Raw genomic sequence first — 22,103 nt, 5'->3', positions numbered from 1 at the left:
GACGTGGACTGAGGTGAGAGGATCTGGAAATCTAGGACAACGAGGAACATGAGATCTGTTCACAAGGTGTCGCTCAACCATTGCTTACCTCAAGGATTTAAATATCATGTGCTTATGCCCCGGACATGATGAAGAACACGGCAAATGATCAGAAATGTATAGAAAAGATATACAGTGAAATGTATTCTAGAATACAAGATAGTATTCATTAAAGGCAGGTCAAAGCAGAGGGCCTCAAATGTATAGTTTCCAGATATGGGAAGCAGGCACCAAACTTCAAAGTGTTTGCTTTGCATTGCTCATAGCATTGTGAAAGTTGAAACATCATTCACTGATGGTGAGCTCTTTTCTTCCTCTGCTCTCTAGCAGAGATATTTTGTTTGATGGATTACCAAACAAAGGGACAATGCAGTCTACAATTAAAGACACCGTATCCCCATGTCAGCCAGAAATGTTGAATGACTCATCAAAGCAATGACAAAAAAGTGAGTAAATAGCTGGTTTGAAAGCCTGCCTGGTATTTAGCATTGTGCTTGACAAGAGCGTGGATGTGAATGATGGTATGATACTGTGTTTCGCCCGGAATAGAGGAACACATTGGCATAAAGTCAATCCCACTCACCCAATCCCACTGACTGGTAGGAATGTGTTTATTTGTGGTAGGCTACACTTTGTTTTGTATACAGAGGGCTTTCCCTGATATGACATTTGCTTCAGATCTAACATGAATGTTCCCTGAAGACATACTGTTTATTTTGAAATTGAGACTGTGTGTATCGCCTGTAGAAGTGTTAATAAATTTGTATGTTCTTATACATTTGAATGATAAACACAGTGAACAGTTGGTGTGGGTGGGAAGTTGGTGTTGTTCAAATGATAATTGTAATGTTTTGAACTGTCCATGTAGACTGTATGGATTTAAATAAAATTCCAGGTCTGTTAAATATTTTTAAGTGACTAAATATCATTTTAGAATCCCAATCCCAGCTCACTGAAATCCGTTGCTTGTTTTCCAGAGTCCCTCTCCGTGTGCAGCTCTGTGATTGGTCGCTGTGTACTTGTCAGGAAGAAAGAGCTGCTGTGTTGAGGCCGAGAACTCCAGACTCAAGCAGGGATCATGCAGCGCGATGAGACATTGCAATGGAGCGGATTTATACATAACGGGACACATGGACGCCGGTTTTTAATCAGAGGAGCTCCGACAGGCGCCCGCTGATTCCCCGGCTCCACGCTGTACAAGCCGCCGCCGTTGTGTTTTCGTTTTCGCTGCTTGTTTCTCATTGATCCAGACTTGCTGCTCGCTGGTAACGAGACTGAGCGGAGAGTAGAGAAGCTGCTATGAGGCGACGCGGCCAAAATCCTGTCTGAGATGTCAGTGTTTATCCAGGCCTGAGGGGACATAGTGGGGGATCTGTTTCTGCGGTTAGCCGAGGCTGCTAAGAACACTTCAGTGGCGGGGCGTCATGTAATGTTTTAAGGAGAATATCCGTTATGAAGGACCTGGTTGAACCGCGGGCTGGACGGCTGATGGATTCAAATTAAATTCCAGCCTTCTTGATAACATCACTTTAAATCCTGCCTGCATCAGGTGAGTGTTATCACCGATTATTCATGGCCGAGCAGTTTTGTGATGCGCTTTCTTTGTGACTGTGTGAGTCTTTGAGCAGTTTATTTTTTGGTTGTCTTTGTGTTTTTTTTTCTCACTTGTGGTAACCTTAAAAAGTCCTTGTCCGTAAATTGTCATGTGAGTGCACGCAGCGCGTGTGCGCTCTGACACAGATGATGTCTTAAACATCAGAACCTGCAGAAAATCCAGTGAGTGTTCCATCTGAATCAGGCACACAGTATCCGACTTGGTTTGAATGTGTCACTGATTGCTTCTGGTGAAAATAAAAATATATTATTATCAGTAGGAGTAACTGTAAATCTTAATTTGGTATTGATACAAAGTTAAGGCGATGCCATTCAGTTACATTTGCTATGAAGATGGTTATTTTATTTACAGCTTTTGCGGTTGATTAATCTTAATGTATAACAAGACTTGCAAGCAAGTTTGAAGGGGGTCTTAGCCCCCTGACACCTGACAATCGTAAATCATGGCACGTCGGCATGGGGCCAGTTAGTGAATGGCATTTCAGGTGAACAGCACAACCAATCTTAAATTCTTGGTTTTACTGAGAGTCATGTCGGGCCTCTGACTTACCTCTGAAACCACGCTGACCTTATTTGCAAGAACGAAGGAAAGCCATTGACTCAGTTTGCCAGGATCCTCCACTGTTTCACAATCAGGTGTGAAACCACCCTCAGATCTCCTTTTCAATAATTTATTGATCGAGTGTTACCACCGACCTGTGATGTCATCCAGCCCATAGAACCGGTGGGAACTGTTCGAATCAGCCTATAGTAGGAGACCCTCGCTCTCTGTGCGACGTTTTGATGCTGCTGCGAGGAGATCCTCTCTCCTGGACAATGGCCAAAGTCCGGCATCTTCTAACTTCATCTTTTGGCAAGTAAAAGAGACAAAGACTTTGTTACAGTGAACACAGACCTTCAAAATCTGTTTGCTCGTTGCTTTCTTAATTTCCCCATCCTTGACGTCACATTGTGCACCGAGAATGCGACCAGCTTCCCTTCTCCTCCCCCACACCACGTCTGCTTCAAGCTTACCCATCTATGCCTGAATGTTGTTGGATCCATCCTCTGCCACGCCTATCTTCAGTGAACTGATCTCTGGGTGTTGTAAACCCAACAGTAATTAGATTACTGTTGAATATGGACCCCATTCATTTTCTGAGTTTCCTTTTTATTTCAATCCCCCGCTATCCTTTCCTCTTGTAAAAACTTCAATTTGATTTAAGTTATTATTTAATATTGGATAGCGAAATTGATCTCAATAACCCGTTGCACCTGCACTCTTCAAACTTCAACTTCACTAAACCATTAAAATCTTCTGTGCGTATCCCATAATTTTGTCTTGCATATACAAATATAACACTGAATATATTATTAGATAAAACTGACGATCATATTTATTAGGGTTATTTATAACATAAGACTATGAAGGGTGTACGCAAGAGAGTATGATGGTGTCAGAGTATGTATGATGGTGGATGTGCGCGAGTTAGATAGTGTGTGTGAGAGCAGGTATGAATCATTTCTCAAGGGGCCTCCCATACTACCTCACTGCTATCAAGCCTCAGGCTTCAAGGAGTCATTAATTCAAGTTGGCGTGACATTTCTTCCATTTTCCCCTTAATATAATGAATTGTGTTGTGATTGAATTCATTCAAGATGTTCCTTTTATTTTAATCAAATCCTTGCACAATGAAAAATACAAAGCACATAACGTTATGGTATTATTGATGCGTCCACTACAAAATTCAGTGCTCCACTAGGAATCAATATGCACAGCAATATCTCTATTATTATTTTTATATTTACATGTCTGTTACATTTTTATACATTATTTATATTGACATTACTTAACATGACTGTATTCAATAGATTTTTACCACGAATTTGAAATATAAACCGTTAAGATACCGGTGTATATTGAAAAGTCGAATCTCATGCATTTCCTGCCCAGTTATCAAGATTAATGCATTTGATTTATAAAATGAATTACACTATTATGCGGATGTGTGATTCGCATTCTGTTGCCTGGCGGAGCGGTAAAGCTGCCAAACACATGGCCAATCGTAGGGCTTGAAGGTCATGTTATGGGAGGCCGGGGGTCCATAGTAACGCGGTCGCGACAATGTGGAAGCGGGGTGTGTTCCTTCTTTCTGGGGGATTGGGCTGTGAACCAATCAGAAACTGAGATTTTAAGATTACTTCCGTCTGAAACCACTGAAACACTCGCAAGTTCACCATCAAACTCTCCCACGTTCACCACCAAACTCTCACACATGCACCATCAAACTCTCGCATGAGTGAGACAAGAGCAAGTATGAATAATGTCATAGCTTCCCATACATAAGAGAAAGTAAAATGGAAAAAGGAAAGGAAATGTTAACTCTAGTAGCACAGAAGAGGAGGGAATTTGGTGGTTTGGATATGATTCAAACAGCTCTCATCCAGCATGTAGTTATCATTGTCAGCTTCTTCATTGTCTGACTCTCAGCATGGCTGGTTGTGGGATGGAGCATTCATTGAACTGTTGCTGTTGTCGCTGGCATCATCGGTGGCTTTCTCAGGCTTTTAGGCAGCACTTTTTCCAACCGTTTGTCATCATCTGAGCCCGATGGCCAATTCTTTAACACTCACACTTTCCCTTAGACACAGTGTTAGTCACAGTCAAAAATCTGCTTTGCTGCTTTTGCTTCTTCAGTTAAGTAACGCCATCAGAGGATGTCTCAGCTGCATTCATTATCAGCCGTTGTAACATTACATTACATTACGATCATTTGGCAGACGCTTTTATCCAAAGCGACGTACATTACATTACCACCCTTCGCAGAGAGGGGAGCAATTGAGGGTTCGGTGCCTTGCTCAGGGGCACCTCGGCAGGGGCTCGAACTGGCGACGCTCCGGTTCCCAAGCGGAAGCACTACCCACTGAGCCACTGCCTAACACTGGATGACATTGCTGTACTTTCATTAGTACAGGTTTGAAGTACTGGACCTTTATCTCACTCCATTTTGAAGGCCTGCACTTTTCCATTTGAGAAATATTTAACCTTTATGTTCTCTGCATTTATCAGATGAAGGAGATTACTTGTTGTTTTGCAGAACCGAAAACAAACACAAGCTTATCAGTTAATTGTTTTGGTCATTGAAGTAAAAGTTATTTGTTGGTTCTAGCTCTTGCAATTCTTACCGACTTTGAATGTCTTTCCTTTTGTAATTGTTGAAGATGTTACTTGGGGCTCTGAGACCCTGCGCTGAGAGACCATGTCTGTTTCAGCTACTGGAGCTTAGACGAATCTATGTGATTTGCTCCATCAGCAAAATATGTCTTCTTACTGTGATTTATTAAAAATGGGCAGATGTCGATGGGTTTTCAGTGGATTTGAATATGATTGTGATGTTTACGTTTATGTCAAAGGCTTTTGTAAAGGTTTAATGATAAGATAATATAACACATTTAAAGAATTTCTCAACTGCTTTTTGTAGATATGTGACGTTTGCTTTGTAATAATCATATATCATTTTGCTAAGAATAAATTGCAAATAACTTGATTGCTGACTTGTTCACCTGTATTTGATGTGTAATCTGCAAGAAGTTGAGCTCAGTCCAGAGAATTAAGATGTGTTACAGTTTCACCAAACGACTACATAACCTTTTAGATGGTCAAAGACAGTCGATTGCGCTAGCTGTCCGTGTATGTATACGGTATCAGTATTGTATGTGTTTGTCCAGGAATAATGAGTGTGGAAGCAGAGTCTCAGTAGGATGGATGGAGGAACAGCAAACAAGCCCGTTCTGTCCACCACTTAATAGATCTCTGCGGTCAGACCCAGCAGCTTTAAACAGGCCCATCTCAGGTGTACACTCCTCACTATGTATATTTAGGGACCGAAGGCTTTTCCGCTGAAGATGTGCTCAGACTGGGAATCTGCTATTGGTGTAATGATGCCAGGGGGAAACCTTTTGGCCTCTGAGGAGCTCAAATCCATCGCTCCTCACTAATGGACATGATGTGAACATGATGTCTCTATCCAGTGAGAAAGCAGGTGAATCATTCCCCAGCTTTTTTTTGTGATTCCACAATTGTGGGGAATTTTATGCAAATTCAACAAAATGCTGCATAATTTCCTATTTTGCTGCATATTCACTGCATAATTTCTCCATTCTACCAAAGTTGTGTTAGAGGAGGCGGAGAAACCAATTTCTGACGGAGCAGAGTGCCAGATTTGCGGCTGCTGCTGCTGAAATGCATTCTGTAATTCAAGTTACCCCAGGAGTCCACTACATAACGGAGTTGGCATTCAAATCTATGTCACAGTGGAAGTGGTGATGCTTTGATTACAACGTCAAACAGAAGTGAGGAAATCATGGTGTTTAGTTTCATTTCACTTCATTTAAAAGTTGTAAACATAAATATGTGTACAAACAATGAATATGAAACACGTTAAAGGCAAAAGAATAAGAAACGACACATTAATCTTCAGTTTATTCTTGTTTTGTTATTTTCATATTGCATACAGGGAGATTGGCGTGGATAGCAGCTGTGTCATTACATTACATTACGATCATTTGGCAGACACTTTTATCCAAAGCGACTTACATTACATTACCACCCTTCGCAGAGGGGGGAGCAACTGAGGGTTCAGTGCCTTGCTCAGGGGCACCTCGGCAGGGGCTCGAACCGGCGACCCTCCGGTTCCCAAGCGGAAGCACTACCCACTGAGCCACTGCCTCCCCATTACATTACTGTCATTACTGCGCGCTCGTCTCCGGAGCTGTCTTAAAGCAACAGTGGCACATATACTGTAGCTTTTCCACTTTCTTTTCCACCATAACTCTTGTTGTTGTAGTAAAGCACTGAGAGAAATTGTCCATGGTTATTTCAGAGCAGGATACAAGGATCAATTTGTCATGAGTAATCCTACAAAGGGCAATTGCCAGAACAGGCAGTACAGCAGGGGGCTAAGGACGCAACCTGAGGGTCTTGTCCGTCAGTCTAGTCACTAGTGGGAACTAAAGTGAATGAAAAATCAAGTAACCACAATTCCATAGAGCCTCCTCTCCTCTTGTTAAGGTGGCAGAGGGTGGTCTGTAATACCCGGGGGAGTGAATCGTCCATATACTGTATGTATTAGGGCTGTATGCAAGCTGTTGTATACGTCAAAAGTGCCAGGAAGAGCAGATCTAATCCTTAAATATAGCCACAAGCGGCAGTTGGTGGGAGAATTTCACAAACAATGTGGGCGGTGGTGAGGATGTGGATAGATGCATTGCAGTCCAAATAAAACTTCTATGATCTACGGTTGATAAGAACAATCATAGTCATGTGGTAATGGGTTGTCCAATTTTGATGGTGGTGATGGTTGATCTTCAAAATAAGCATTATACAAATATCTGATGCAAGTGTGAGGAACACAGTAAAGGAAGGTCAGGACCGCCTATTATTTTGAAAATGTAACGCATCATAATATATAAAAAGTTAAACTTTTGTGCTTATGAAGTAACAGTAGATTTGTAATTAATGATGCGGAGCAGTTCTCTGTGCTTGGATGCATATTAAATGCTTGGTTTCCTAATGCTAAGTGTGAACGTTAATGGAATCATTGGAAATCATTGTGCATGAATATTATGAAGATGATTTCCCAAACTTTACTTAACAGCGTTGCTATCTGGTTGCTATTTATTTATTTTTAAACGTCATTTGTGTGTAGATTTCACACCTTTGACAGGAATCACTGATGCAGAAATTCCCTTTTTACTGAAATATGGCTTCCTGATGCATGCTTATATCCTGAAGTAGTGAAGGGACCACAGCTGCAGGCGGCACAGCCAGGAGCCAGTGAAGAGCATGAAGTGGTGCACAAAGGGAGGCGTGAGGACTTGACTGGTCCATGAGTGTGTTCTGATCATGATTGGAGAATGCATTGTGGAGTCATGGCCCACCTATTAATGTCTGTGATACACACAGCCTGCTTCTTCTCCTATCCAAGAATCACAGTCCTCTGTTCTACATCCAACATTGGACACGAGTAGATATGACAACAATCTTGGTTGTCGTGCATGAATAATATGAAGATCATCCTACATTGATATTTAATAAATACATTCTCTCTAAATAGGATGCTCTTATCTTATCTTAATAGAACTGACATGTTGCTTTTTGATTGTGCACAGCCTTTGTTTTTACTTGAATGCTATTCTACCTTTTTAAGATTGAATACTACTTAATTTTTCATTTGATTTTCATAATTTCCTACTTATTTTCAAAATGCACAACTCATTGCTGTGGGTTATGCAGTAATTGTGAGTAGGTGCTGATGCTTTGAAATGTAAATATATCTTATTTAATATGGATAAGACCATGCCTAGATGAAAAGATGAAGAGGTTATGGCTCTGTGTGTGTGTTTGTTTAGCTTTAATTGTTCCTACATTCTTTTGTATAGGCACACTGGAACATTACTCGCCACACTAGGGTGTAACAGTAGAGTAAAAGACATCTGCAGATTGGCCTCTGTGATGGTAATGACACTGCTGATTTGCTTTTACTCTCAGGCCAGCAGATCCATGACATTGTTGTGATGAATGCAACATCAACATTAGCATGCTGCAAATGATGCAACGCTACATTAGGGGGGGAACTATTGTGGGATTCTGCAACCCCATTTTTCTCCAGCGCTCCTGTTAGATTGATGATTTAGTCATCACAGAGAAGGAAGGTGGGGTAACATGGACAGAAATTGATGCTTGACCATAGGAATATTTGTCTGGTGTCAACAATGATGAATGTGTTTTTGGTGCAATTTAATGCAAATTGAATATGATGTTATGCAGAGCAGTGTGCATATGTAGGGTATCCTCCAGGTGTCTAGTTAAGGCTGGGTGACATATATATACACATATATACACACACACACACACATATATTTACTGAATAAAGTGGAAGAAATGCTATTATTATGGTAATATGCTCATATACAGTTTTGGTCTTGGCTTTTAAAAGGGCAAGATGAGAAGAAGAAGCAATTTGCTAATAAAGAATATAAGTTACTAAGTGCAAGATACAAAAGAGTTGAATGTTTCATCTAGTTACTGGGAAATGTGCTCTAAATAGAGAAAAATAGAAAGCCACAGAGCGGAAGAGACCCAGTACACAGAACTGAATGTGATGGGGGGGCAATTTGGAGAGAAATGTTGAGTCTCTGTGGAGCTCTGTGCTGTCAGAGTGCTTTCTTGTTCACACATACAGTATGCAGTATTTTCTAAGTGTTCTCACTGCAAACCAGTGACATATGAAAGTCCTGTTTGCAGCCCTTAGCAGTTTTTCAGTAGAACAAACTGGAGGTTTCTGTTCTGCCTCTGGCTCCGCATTGACCCTCTTTCATTATTGATACTTTCTATTGATAAGCCTATTTCGAGAGGAAGGATGGCTGCTAGATGGTGAAGGAGGAAAAAAAGCTTTACTTCTGTATTTGCGCTCGTTGTTGGGGCACCACCTCCAAATGGGTAAATTAATTGATTAATTTAGGAGGAAATTAATCAAAGCTAATTCTATTCAATTAAGACAATTCAGGTCAGCAGATCTCTCTCTTTCTCTCTCTGTCTCTGTCTCTGTCTCTGTCTCTCTCTCTCTCTCTCTCTCTCTCTCTCTCTCTCTCTCTCTCTCTCTCTTGTTCTCTCTCTGTCTCTCTCTTACTACACCCAGGAAGGATGATTCTTGTACTGAGCGTAGACCCACAGGATAGCTTTTCGGTGGACTTTCCCCACTGATCTGGGGACCACCAGAGTTGATTTAGAGAGCTTGGTTGTTTAACCAATGTGACACGGTTCCTGTGAGCACGGTCAGTCTGAGATTGCTTTAAGGGTCTTAAAGGGATTGTGAAGTTGCCGTTGATCAGGCTCTGAGTTGCAGATGGTTTGACATGAAACAGGCAGTGTGGAGCTATGGGAAGTTTTTCATACATTTCTTAAAATCAAATTTTGGTCTTTCTGTTTATGTTAACTTCTTGTTACAAACTGAGATTGAACATGTTAGGGAGAGGCAGATTAAAAGATAGTGTTTCAGGGATGTGCCAGATTTTTTACGATGTCCGAGATTTCCTGTGGAGTCGGTGATGGGAAATACTTTGGGAAGGTGTGTGTGTGTGTGTGTGTGTGTGTGTGTGTGTGTGTGTGTGTGTGTGTGTGTGTGTGTGTGTGTGTGTGTGTGTGTGTGTGTGTGTGTGTGTGTGTGTGTGTGTGTGTGTGTGTGTGTGTGTGTGTGTGTGTGTGTGTGTGTGTGTGTGTGTGTGTGTGTGTGTGTGTGTGTGTGTGTGTGTGTGTGTGTGTGTGTGTGTGTGTGTGTGTGTGTGTGTACAGCCCAAAATAAAAAGGAGAACATAAAATAGCATGAGTGTTCTCATAAGTGGCCTTATTGAAATAATTTGATGACACCACTTTGTCCCAAGGCTTTTGTGTTAATTTGTAATTGCACAATGTTAAACTTGGTGCACTTTTAAATGTATTTGAACGTGTATAATGATAGACACCTTAACTGCAGTCTGCGAGCTGCAGTTGAGCGAGGATGCACTTTGATAATTAGCGTGTGGAGCTCATCTCCTGCTCTTCTTAACTCGTGTGTATAGTGTAATACCTTGAAGCTTTGTGTTATCTGCTCTCAGAACTCATGAATGGAGGATTACAGGTTATGATTGGCATCCACTTCATTGCTGTCAAGACTACTAAAGATTCATTTGTGGGAGAGTCAGATGTGGTGAAGCATGCTCTTTGCAACTTTTGTTGTTTTCAGATATGAAAAACAAAATAACCTTTTAATGGAACAATCAGGTCATGTACTATTTTGTTAGTATTCACAAGATGCTTCAGAGGAGCCACTTATGAGCAACAACAAGGACTCAAAGAGCCACAGAGACTGTAAATATCATCCAGATTGCTTTTAAGGATATCTGCAAAGACAGTTAGTGTGTGTGCAGTAAAACACAGTAGTAGCAGCCGTTTACTTCAAATCTCAAACTTCACACACACAGTACTTTTATAATATGTACCTCTATTTATTTTCAACATGGGTCTTCATATTGTTTTGGAATCTTCCCTGTCATCTGTCTGTTTTGCCCCCACATTTGCACAGGATAAACATATTTACAGATACATATCACAAAGAGAATGTTGCTGAACAGTTTTGGTCCAGAGAGATGTGTTGATTATGTGTTCTCTGATCAGCTGTTCTAAAAAGGATTCTAGAGACAAACTGTACCTTTTTTAATTCACAAATATTCAACATTCATCGAGCCCTGAAGCATGTTCTTACAAGTGTGGGAGTTTTGAAATGGAGCTGAAACTCAGTAGCAGCTTTTGACACCAACAAAGAACTCCAGCCAGAGAGCTCGATGAGAGTGACCATGAATGTTTCAGTCAGATGTTTTTTATTCTACTGCTTAGCCCCTAGCTTAGTGTTGGCCATGATGAATTGCTTCATCAGGCACTAAAGGTCTGTGTCTCTCCCAGCCAAACGGTACTTAATCTTGGAGCTGTTGTGTTAATGTATAGGGGAAGTTCATGTGAAAGGGAGCGGATAAGTGTAGTGCTTGGAGATTTCGTTGAACAGAAACTTATAACCAACCGCATAATTCTTTGAAAAGCACATCACAACTGTGAGATTTAAAGAACATTTTCCTTGAAGGTGGCGGTAGAGGAGACACTGTGGCCCCTTTTACACCTCCCCTTAAAGTAGGATCTCTGTATCTGATATGTAGGACAACGGATGATGCAACAATAATTCCGTGTCGCCATGAAGGTCAAAAGAAATCATCAGTTTCAAATCTCAGGCGAGCCAGGATAGGTGTGTGTGTGTGTGTGTGTGTGTGTGTGTGTGTGTGTGTGGGGGGGGGGGGGGGGGGGGGGGGGGGGGTTGTGTGGCTGCTGGGTGGGAGGGGAGGAGTTTGGGTGAGATTTCTCCCCTTTTTGTTTTGTGTCTAACAGAACTGTGACAATTTGGCTTCACTATTATCGCTCTGATACAGATGCAGGAGAATACCTCTGTATTTACACTCATTGCTGGGGCATCAACCTCCCAATGGGTAAATTCATTGATTCATTTGGGTGGAAAATAATCAAACCTAGCTAACGTTGTGAATAGATTTGCAACCTGCCCCTTATAATTAGGAATTGTCCCATATTGGAACAATTGAAAAACACTAAATCAGTGATGTGGTGCAAAGCAGATGCAGGCTCTTTGTGTTGCTGTGTGAGATTGCACATCAGCGTCATTGTTTCCATGGTAACAGAGGCCGAGGCACCCTATGTTTTTGGAAAATTCACCTCTTTATCTACCAACTATGAAAATTTATACACAAGTTGCAGACAAGTATACTGTATGTCTGAACGGGAAACAGAATACAAGTGGGTGAGATTTGTCCCTGGCAATCAACACTGAGCAAACTGTGCAGTTAGTAGTAGAGCTGTTTGGCTGTCTGACCTGAAACAGCATGCAAAGGGTGAAAACCATGTGAGCAGCCAAAGAGTCACTCAGTTCCTTTTACCCCAGAAAACTGTAATATAGTGTGTAAAAAATGGGTCATGATGGATCATTGGTCTGTATTGTGACACAAACACAATTTAGAGAGAGGGTGATTCGATGCTTGGTTGGGTGGGATGGTAACAGGAGCTTCTGTGTTCAGAAAGCTCATTTGCCTGTGCCTGTTCTGAGTTGTGCTCTACTTCTTGCTTCTTGCCACTGAAGATGCTGCACTGTAGCTGCAGTCACATAAATACATCCATTCCCATGCCCCCTACTACTAATACTAATGAGTCGAGGGAAGGTATCATAACAAAATGTAAAGTAACTCCCCCCCAAAATCAATATTTCCTTCTGTCTGTGTGTACGACGGGGGCCATTTGGTCCAGAGTGTCCGCTGTGTTCCTGTCAGGGTAATGTGTATTATTTTGACCTGTAACCACTCTTGCTTATCATGCATAGAGTGAGACTCCCTTCACGGCTGGCCTCTGTGAAGACGAAGAGGCAGGTCTTCTTCATCCCTCTGCCTGACTGAATGGCTGTTATATCAGTTACTCATAATGTGTTCTTATGGCTTCCACTGTGCTGACTTTAGTACTGATGGAGAGTACGCTACCTTTCTTTCCTCTCAAATTGGATGTCTGGGCAGAGTTGATGGTGAAGGCTACCGTCTGCCTTGGCTGTCACCACTTCAAAAGTACCAGAGGCTCCTGGAGCTCAGTGTTTCAGCAATTCTGTCATACTGGCAGCAGTGGAGCACCTCATGTTGTGTGTGTGTGGAGCTGACAGCAGCCTTTGCTCCATTTGCGGTGGAATAAACGTCTCATCGGTTGCATCCATGCATTGTGAGTAAATAATCAGCACCTCTGTAATGTGACGACCAATATTTGATGTTGCTATGACGCTCATTTACATCCACTTGGTTTTTTGGTAGCTTTCAATATCGTGACACATATCATGTACTAACAATTTGAGCAATGTGTAGCACAGGTAGTTGTTTCTATTTAGTGGAATTCTTAATGGGAATTAAGCGATAATAGTTCGTATCATCCTTAGTTTTTTAGATCAATCATCCGACTAAGTATACGTTGTGATGTGATTGCCGGCTCCTTCTGCAATGTGTTTCAGTAAAGTGCTGATGGCAGAGATCATTGTGGAGAATAATCATGATCTGTCTCTACATGAGACTGGAGTTTTCCTCTTTCGCCAGATCCACTATCAATTTGTTTGTCTGTGTCATGAATCCTCATCACTTGGCTGCCACCCACTAGCTGTACATCCTCTGATACAATCCTGGTGAGGTTTTGCTTGAATGTCGGTGGTGACAAACAAACAATTGGTTTGATAGTTTGACTTCTAATTAAGGCCTTAATACTCAAAGAATGAGCAAAAACTCACAACATGAAATGTCAGCGGCATGGGAATAGAAGCGGTTTTTCATCAGCAGTGGATTTTGCCACAACCACAAAACAAAGTTCAAAGAGAAACTGGTTTGTGAAATAAGTTTCACAGCGAACAATCGTTGCTTTAATGCCGGAGCAATTACAGTTCAGAAATGGATTTGACCCGACACTGGAAAGCACTTGGTCCTGTTTTGACCTAGATTTTGGATTTCATCTCCGTCATACTGATGGTGATACACTTTCTCATCTCATAAAACTCGTGAACTCTAGTCCAATGCCCTCAGAGATCAGTTCCATCTAAACACTCTTAACATTGCCTTTTTAAACAGGTAATTCCTCCTGTGATCATCACTCACAGTGTCAACGCTGCAGTTTACTATTGATCAGTCGTTATAAAATCATATTTCTATTAACGGACTGTCACGCCATGAAGGACGGCTCATTGTTGAAATCTGTAGCAGCGACTATAAATTGGATATCACATCATTTCTCTTTCTATTGTGCAGGATGATAAAGAAATGAATGTGATTTGTAGCTCGGCACTCACTGGGTTTATCAGCTGCTTGTGGAATATTGAAAGAATTGGGGGGGCTGTTATGAGGCCAATTAAATTTCGACCATGAGATAAAATAAATATGAGGTTGTTCTCAATTTGATGACTGATCCTGCCTGAATTGTTCAAGAGTTGATTGACTGTTTCTCTTCAGCAAAACTAAGCCAGGATTTAGAGATCCTGAATTTGTTCTGTAGGGTTTTTCTACTGTTTGCATAATCAAGTAAGAAAGAAAGAGTAAGAAAGTTCTCTGTATCACCTTCTCTGTGAGGTTGTTCCTTCTCTCCCTCATCGTCTGCATGATTTGGTCTGCTTACTCTTTGGTCTTACATCTTTCTTGAATATGGTGCAGCATTTTCTTGTATTCGTATTTGTATCGATCATGGGATTACAAAAAGCTGGCTGGTCTGTTAACTGCTGACAATGAAAGTGGAAAAAGGGGGGCACTTGAACAGATCATTTAGATTATGTGAGTTATGGATTTTGAGGAATTTCATTGTTGTGGTCATGCGTTTGAAGGGGAAGATGTCAACACCAGACTCCTGTTCAGTTTGGTGATGGGCAGAAATTTGAAAGCGGGACATCCCAACATCAAGTAAAGCATGAAAAAGATGAAAAGGAACTGGTGATTTTCCACACATTGCCCTTTAAGTTTAAGTCGGCTTCTGCTTGCATGATTTGTTGAAATGGACTTATTCTATCCCAGTTCCATTTGTGTTTTGTGCTTTCTAGCTGTCCTTTTTCCCAGTTTTGATTATCATTCCGGTGTTAAACCAAACTGAGTGGAGATGTAATTGCAGCATTTATTTTCTTGTATATTTTGATTGAAGCAAGCATTTGACATGAATTGCTTCAATTATTGCAGCGATTAGTCCAGTTTCATCAAGCTCAGGCTCCCCATCTGTATTTATCTACTATTGCCTTTTACAGCCACTGACTGAATTTCAATCTTAAGCGAATGGTTGATGTGTGGATGGAATAGAAGCTGTAACATGGCTTTAATCATGTCTGAACAGGATGAGAAATGTTCTTTCCCTAATCCACTTTTTGTTTCTTCTCCCTTCTCCATCTTAGGGCCATGAATCCTCGTGGACAACAGCTGCTTCCCACATAGAGGTCACTTCATCTCTCTTCTTACTCGCTTTGGTTTAGACAATGCTGGGAATGTGTCGCGGGCGCAGGAAGTTCCTGGCAGCCTCCCTCGTCCTGCTCTTCATCCCGGCACTGACGTGGCTTTACTTATCAGTCGGAGGTTTTCAAGGTAAGCAAACATACCTTTTTTTTCATAATAATCAAGCAGTAATCAAATAAGTTTATAGTGATGTATTCACCTGATTAAGAAGTTAATGGGATGCACTTTCACAACCATTGTTTGGAACGATATGGGTCCCAAAGTTGCTTGCTTGCATTTTTCTCATTCTGCAAGTACCATGTAAAGATTAAAGCAAGTGATGTCTACATTGTTATAGCCACATCATTTATCATTACCATCATTAACAATGAAATGAAGCATGTTAAAGGCAAAGGAGTGAGAAATAACACACGTTAACGTTTAGTTTGTCTTTGTTTCTTCCTTTTCATATCAGAAAAAAAGAGATTGAAGTGGAAAGCAGCGGCATCATTACTCCAACTGGGTGTAAATGGCCTTAAAGCAACAGGGCTGCTGTTTGAAATTCTGTGTAAAGGTTATGAAGAAATGAAATTAACCACAAAATCTCAGTCCTGACCTCAGTCTGTCACAAATAAGGCACACAAGGTTGTCAAAGGTCAGGAGATTATACTTCTGAATGATGTTACAATGATGATAACTTGATGACTTTTTTCTAAGTGCCTTGAGTGTTTCAGTGTTTGCAGTGGAGCAGACGTTGTTCCTCCAGCTTGTGATGCTGTGTGGGATGTGTGATAACTTAATTGAACAAACCTGCTGTGTGTTTCTTGAAAGGACAACTGTGAGTCAATAAGAGTTCCCAGATATCTAAAATGCCACATAGATAAATCTTTTTCACCTTTCACCAGAATGCCTGATTTCCATTTTTTGTTATATAAAAGTGCATACAAGTTGTCTTACTCAAGTTAAGTGTCCCTCTCCCTGGTTCTGCTTGCAGTGGATCTTTGTTCATTTACTAATGTTCTTACATATTTAAATTTGCAGTTTCCTTTTCCCTCTTTGATAATATCCATGCAAAAGTTGGCCTTTGCCTTTCTAAATCCATTACCTACTTACAGACTTGCGTAGGTCTAACTAATCTTTCATCAAATCCAACAGTTGCTCATTAACCCAAGGTAGGTTACTCTTAATGTGTCCGTCCTCAAACGTTTGGGTGAATTCTTCTTTAATTCTATTAATTGTCCCCACAAAGGAATCACATGAGGCCTCTAGGTCATCGCTGAATAGAAGGTCACTCCATTGTCCTAGTTCTTCCTCACTTCTATTTATGTCCTTTTATGGTATTCTGTGGGAGTCTTTCTTTATATTTTGTCGATTTGTTTCCTCGCAATACTTGTAAAACTGTGTTCTGACAACCCAGTCAGAAGATTAGAGAGATTGTGTGATTCTCTCAGGCTTATTGCTGAAGATGATTTGTATTCTGGAAGAATTTCTGATCTAGTGAGTCCATCTATTAACTTTGTTTATTTAAAGTTAGTTCAAACTGATTTCTAAGGGTTGAGCTTCATTCTAGTTGTTTATCCCCAAGAACTAAAATGAAGTCTTTGTATCTCGTTCCTTAAGCAGTTTTCTAACATGTTTATAAAGCATTGTGTCGGATGTTGGGGGTCTATACACACCAATCACATTAAATGACATCTGCTATGTGACGCAGGTGTGCAATATGAATTTCCAGCGGGATTAACCTGGCAATGTGGACGGCAGGAGAGTAATCAGGGCACGCTTACATGGCATTTGATTTATTGCCTTCAGTCCAAGTTTTAAAGCATGTCAACGTACTTATTGATCGTGTCTCACACTTTTGAGGCCTCACCTGCAGCTGATGCCCCTAAAGCCATTCCCAACCGTTCACACTCCCAGTAACTCCTTACTGCCATCAATTCATGGACAAATCTAATAATTACCTTGTAGACCCAAGTGGCTATTGATCATGGAAGCTTACTCACGTACACACTCTCCAGTGACCTCAAGTCAAAATTGTCAATTTATCATTAATAATAATGGTCAGCTGCAGATTTTCAATTCTTCAAGACACAGTCATTAAAATGGCTCCAAGACAGTCTGCACTGCATTGTCTTGATTAATGAACTTTGGACACACCTCAGTAATCCATTAATATTCCACCTCCCGGATTGGAAGGGTGACCTTGTGTACTGTAGACTTTAGGGGTAAGTCTATGCAAATGTGTGTGCATCATGCACAAAGGCATCCACAGTGTGTACATTTCAAGAGGACCGTTCATACCGAGTCTAAGACACATAAACAATACTCCGCAGCAGTTCACAAGTTGGAAGCAATTTTTTGCTGTTTTCTGAGGAAATTAACCCTGCAACAGCATGGACATACTGCACACTCACTCCCAGTCCCTCATGTCCTCATTAAAACATTGTCTTTTTGCCACTAATACAGGTGACCTTTCTAGTATTCCCTCATCCTTACCACTTTTTGGGCTCATTACTGCGCTATGGTACCTTACAGCTTTTGGGTTTCAAAGTATAGGCGCTCATAAACAGGAAGAGCATGAATTTAACAAACAATAAGAATGTCAATAAATCAAACAGTTCATACAGTTAGAGCCAATTGCTCTATCCATGGTCACCGCAAAACTGTTATTTAATTTAACTGAAAGTCTCATGGCAAACGCTAAATCAGGAAGAGAGAGCTTGTGACCAACAAGGCAGGGTTTTATGGTGTGAAAGCCCCGGGCCCAGGCGATGATCAGCACTACGCCTCCCAGGTTAACTGCAGGATCATAAGAACAAATGACCGTCACAAGGTGAAAGATTAGACTGTAGTTTGAGTCATACAGGTCAGTTTCAGGCTTCTTAAGTACTGCTGTAATTTTCTGGTAACAGCTGGTTACTGTCTTTCTCAGTTCTACTCCAGCCTGCTTACCCAAGCTGTAAGACAAAATGATGGCTGTCTGGTGGACCACTGTGCAGGTGGTTCAAGCTGTCTGCCAGGTGAACAGATGCTATCACATGATGGATGTTCTGCCATTGCCCAGCTTGAGAGCTGGAGCGAAACTATGGACCATTACAGCTGACTACAATTAAATCTGACATACATGAATGCACAGGGAGCATTGCATCCAAACAGCCATCCATCATGCTCAGCAATAGGTACAAGTCACCCAATTTCTCCAAAGAGAAATGAGCTAATTACACTCACAATGCACTCATTTCTGAATTTAAGTCCTTCACTTCAGTTTTAGTAGTCAATGCTTTCAGTTATAGTAGATCATAGTATATGTAGCTCACTTCGTTCAAAGCTGGGTGCAGTTACAAATCTCAGAAGCAATCCCTCTTATGGTGCCCTGAACGTAAGCAGACCCTCCCACATTAGTTGAGGAAGAGGAGGGCAGGGGAAGTTTTGAAAATTGTTGGAAACAAAGTGTCCGATTTGAAGGTACCTCAATAATTGGTTTGCCTTTATGATGCCAGGAGGAAGGGAGGGAACGAGGTGGTTGTTGTGGCCTGGACCTAGGGGAGATGCCTTTGCAATGTTGAAGTGTTGGTACCAAATCTTTTGGGAAGCACTGGGTTTTTGGTGAACTTTGAGATCTTTGTAAAAAAGAAGTATATCTGTGACCGAAGATGAAGTGCAGCAATATGGCCTTCAAGCCTGCACCAGGCTATATCAGGGGAATCAATCCAGTATAGCAATTTATTGGTGTGTATTGCCCAGTGATAGGATTAGAGATTTGGTAAGGCGAAACCATAGTGATTTGCGGATCCTTAGAGGCTTGGCACCCCATGGCACCCAATTAAAGAGAGCAATAGTTTGTTCCTTCGCAGAAAGTCAGACTTCAGTCTCATGGTAAGTGCAGAAAAGTTGGTAGGCAAAGGCCTGAAGATGTGCATGTCACATTGATGCCAAGATAGTTCAACCCCGAGCTATTGAGATAAAAGGGGGAGTCCACTTGGCAGAGCTGAAAACTTTGTGTTAATGGGGCAACATTCACTCTTCCAAAGGTTTATTTTATACCAAGATGCTTGAAGAATATTGCTGAAAGTGTCGGGAGACTACATACAGTATAGGGTCAGTTAAGAAGAGCAACAAATCGTCTGTGTACAGCATCAATTGATACCTAACACCATTGCGAATAACACCTTTGAAGAGTGCGGGAAACTGTTATGAATGACTTCTCTCAAAAGCCAAAGCAAAGAGGAGTTGCAGCAAGGGGCATCTCTGGCTTGTCCCCCGCTGTAGTGTGAAGTATACTGAACGAATATCGACACTGGCCTGTGGTGATAAGTATAATAATCTCTCCCAGCTGATGAATTTGTTTCTGAAGCCTTTGGTGGGGAAAACTGGGCCGACTGATGCCATCGCAATACTCAGAGATGTGAGCCTCAGTTGAAGCTTTGTACCTTTTTAGACTTGATCATGATGATATCCTACTACTGCCTAATAGTGCAGAATTGTTAGGGAATCTTTAGTCAGACAAGGTGTCTGAAAAATCCCCTAAATCAGGTTTCAACAATTGGTTTTAACACAGTCAATAGCTGCTGCATCTTCCAGGTCCTAAGGTAACATTAAGGCAGGAAGTATCATTACCCTCTTGTTGATGATTTGGCTGTTCTTAATTATATTAACCGTAGGTGTCAATAATTTACCCAAACTCATTAACACAAATGTGATATGCTTGGCAGTGAAATACAACTGCTATTAGATGAGGCTAGTGCATAATTGTAAATGTTCCTCCCGTGGTCACTGAGGCCACAACCAGATGTTGCCAGTTCACTCTCACGTAGGGAACATTTCAATTCATGTGCCCGTCTAGATGTCTGTGGCTGCTGAGCTTCATGACAGATGAATTGGCTGGACCACATAAAGGACCAGGTGCATCTGCTGCCCTGCTAAAGCCATATGCAATCTGTGAGCGGCTCAAGCAAATGGCCATTCAGTCCAGTTCAATGGGATTAGACCCAGCAAATCCACTTTGCAAATTAATTACAGCAGGGCTGAAATGGAGGCTGAAAGGTTCTTTGATTCTATGGATAAGTGCTTAGTGGACCCCAATTGTTAAAAAGAGCAATTTGCCGTATATGTTGCCGCTGTTATACTTTATATTACACCTGTTTCAACGCTCCCTGGCTTTATTGAACTTTGGGACACAATCTCTGAGTTCCATTTTCTGTGGTGGTAGTTTGGACAGACTGCCTAAACATTTATCCATGTGTGGACAGGGCACAGGTTGTTCAGACTTGGATCACACTCGATGTCCTACAGGAAGGCCCCATAACAGCCGTTTATCAATGTAACTTGAACTCTAACTCCCTTGATTCTCTGCCATGCTGTTTGTGTATAGGTCACTTCTGTTTCTTCTGGGGTGATAAATTGAAAAGGCTTCTTATTCGTCCGATCTGGGACTCGAGGGTTTTAAGAGGTAAACGGAGAGAGGGCTTCATCTTCTTTGTGAAGATTCGTCTCCATCTGAAGAAACCTGAGCTGCTTGTTAATATGTGTAGCAGGCGAGGAAGAGGAAAGGAGAGGAAATCACTCCTGACAGATCAGATACACAACAGACAGTGTTGATCAAACAATATCTGTGCACTTTGTCTTCAGTGTGTAACATTGTGATTTGAATCCTAATTTGAAAGCCTTTAAGCCTTCTCTTTGTGTCAGAAATCCTGCTTCAAACACTCTGGGACCTTGTGGATTATTTATATATGAACATTGGAAGGTTTTCAGCAAATAAATTAATGTCAAAGCATGCAATTCATTCATTCATTCTCCCTGGGCCCTGATCCTCGTAGGGTTGTGGAGGCGCTAAAGCCGATCCCAGCAGTCATTTGATGAGAGGCAGGATACACCATGGATAGATTGCCAGCATATCTCAGTGTACACACACACACGGAAACAAGGACACAAAGACACACAGACAACTCAGTCACACTCCCATTCACACCTAAGGGCACTTTAGAGTTTCACCTAAGCTGCATGTCTTTGGAGGTGGGAGGAAACCCACGCAAACACTGGGAGAACTTGCAAACTCCACACAGAAGGGACCTGGCCGGGAATCGAGCCAAGAACCTTCTTGCTATGATGCCAGAGTGCTAGCCGCGTGTAATTTTAGTGTTTTAAATGTTGTATTCTGTTATAAATTTGGTCTGAACTTGTTTTTCTCTGTCCTCACCCTCACAGTGAAGCCCCTCCCCCTGTCACCTTTGGAGGTACAATCATCCACACTGCTGGGCGGAGCTGGTGAGCGGCAGGCGTTGGAGCTCAGAGTGCGGGCAGTGGAGGAGGAGAACCGAGCGCTGCGGCGAGAGCTTAGCCACCCACCCAGAAGCCCCTCGGCACGCCTTCCAAACAGAAGTCACCATGGCAACCAAAACCGAAGCCATTCAGAGGAGGGCACCGGTGACAATGAGGGTCAAAAAGCTGCTGCAGTGGGAAACGGCTCGGACTGTGTGCAGCAGCCAGTAGTGGATAAGTGTGAGGTGAGACGTGTTTCATATAAACAAGGCTTGTGATGGAAAAAATGTGAATGTCATTAAACTGTTTAAAATGTTCCACAAGCCCTGATATGCAGAGATATTCTGTACCAGCTTTATCCCGTCTGTGCTGATGTGCAGGTTGTATGGATGAGTGGATGTGAGGTAAATGTAAAGCGCTTTGGAGAAAAGTACAGTCCAGTCCAGTCCATTAGCACATTTGAAAGAAATGTCTTACCATATTATAACTGGCTTCAAGTCAAGTCAAATGTATTCCAATAGCCCAATATCACATACAATGTCTGAAATGGCTGTACAGGCTGACAACAACAGGGAATTCCTGTCAGAGCCCTAAACTCTCTAGGAAGATGAAAAAAAACTCCAGAGAATACCTTG

The 22,103-nt window shown here is 41.7% G+C and overlaps 1 protein-coding gene across 1 annotated transcript; it reads left to right on the top strand.

The window, feature by feature from the left end:
* The first annotated feature begins 1,070 nt into the window (after positions 1-1,070).
* LOC143003381 (xylosyl- and glucuronyltransferase LARGE1-like) lies at positions 1,071-21,746 on the top strand. Its single transcript, XM_076153998.1, has 3 exons — positions 1,071-1,588; positions 15,171-15,357; positions 21,415-21,746. The coding sequence occupies exons 2-3, from the start codon at positions 15,252-15,254 to the stop codon at positions 21,744-21,746; spliced, it is 438 nt and encodes a 145-aa protein (XP_076010113.1). The 5' UTR covers positions 1,071-1,588; positions 15,171-15,251.
* The last annotated feature ends 357 nt before the right edge of the window (positions 21,747-22,103 follow it).

This window comes from Genypterus blacodes, unplaced genomic scaffold, assembly GCF_046128005.1.
Source record: "Genypterus blacodes isolate CSIRO-AG114 ecotype Tasmania unplaced genomic scaffold, CSIRO-AGI_Gbla_v1 ptg000061l_1, whole genome shotgun sequence".
NCBI lineage: Eukaryota > Metazoa > Chordata > Actinopteri > Ophidiiformes > Ophidiidae > Genypterus > Genypterus blacodes.
Note: the sequence above shows the minus strand (reverse complement) of the source record. Positions and strands in the feature narration are given on the sequence as shown.

Excerpts from the sequence above, each read along its gene's own strand:
- LOC143003381 (XM_076153998.1), top strand. The coding sequence starts at position 15,252 with ATGCTGGGAATGTGTCGCGGGCGCAGGAAGTTCCTGGCAGCCTCCCTC. Across the intron at positions 15,358-21,414 it reads ATCAGTCGGAGGTTTTCAAG|TGAAGCCCCTCCCCCTGTCA; the intron begins GTAAGCAAACAT and ends TCACCCTCACAG.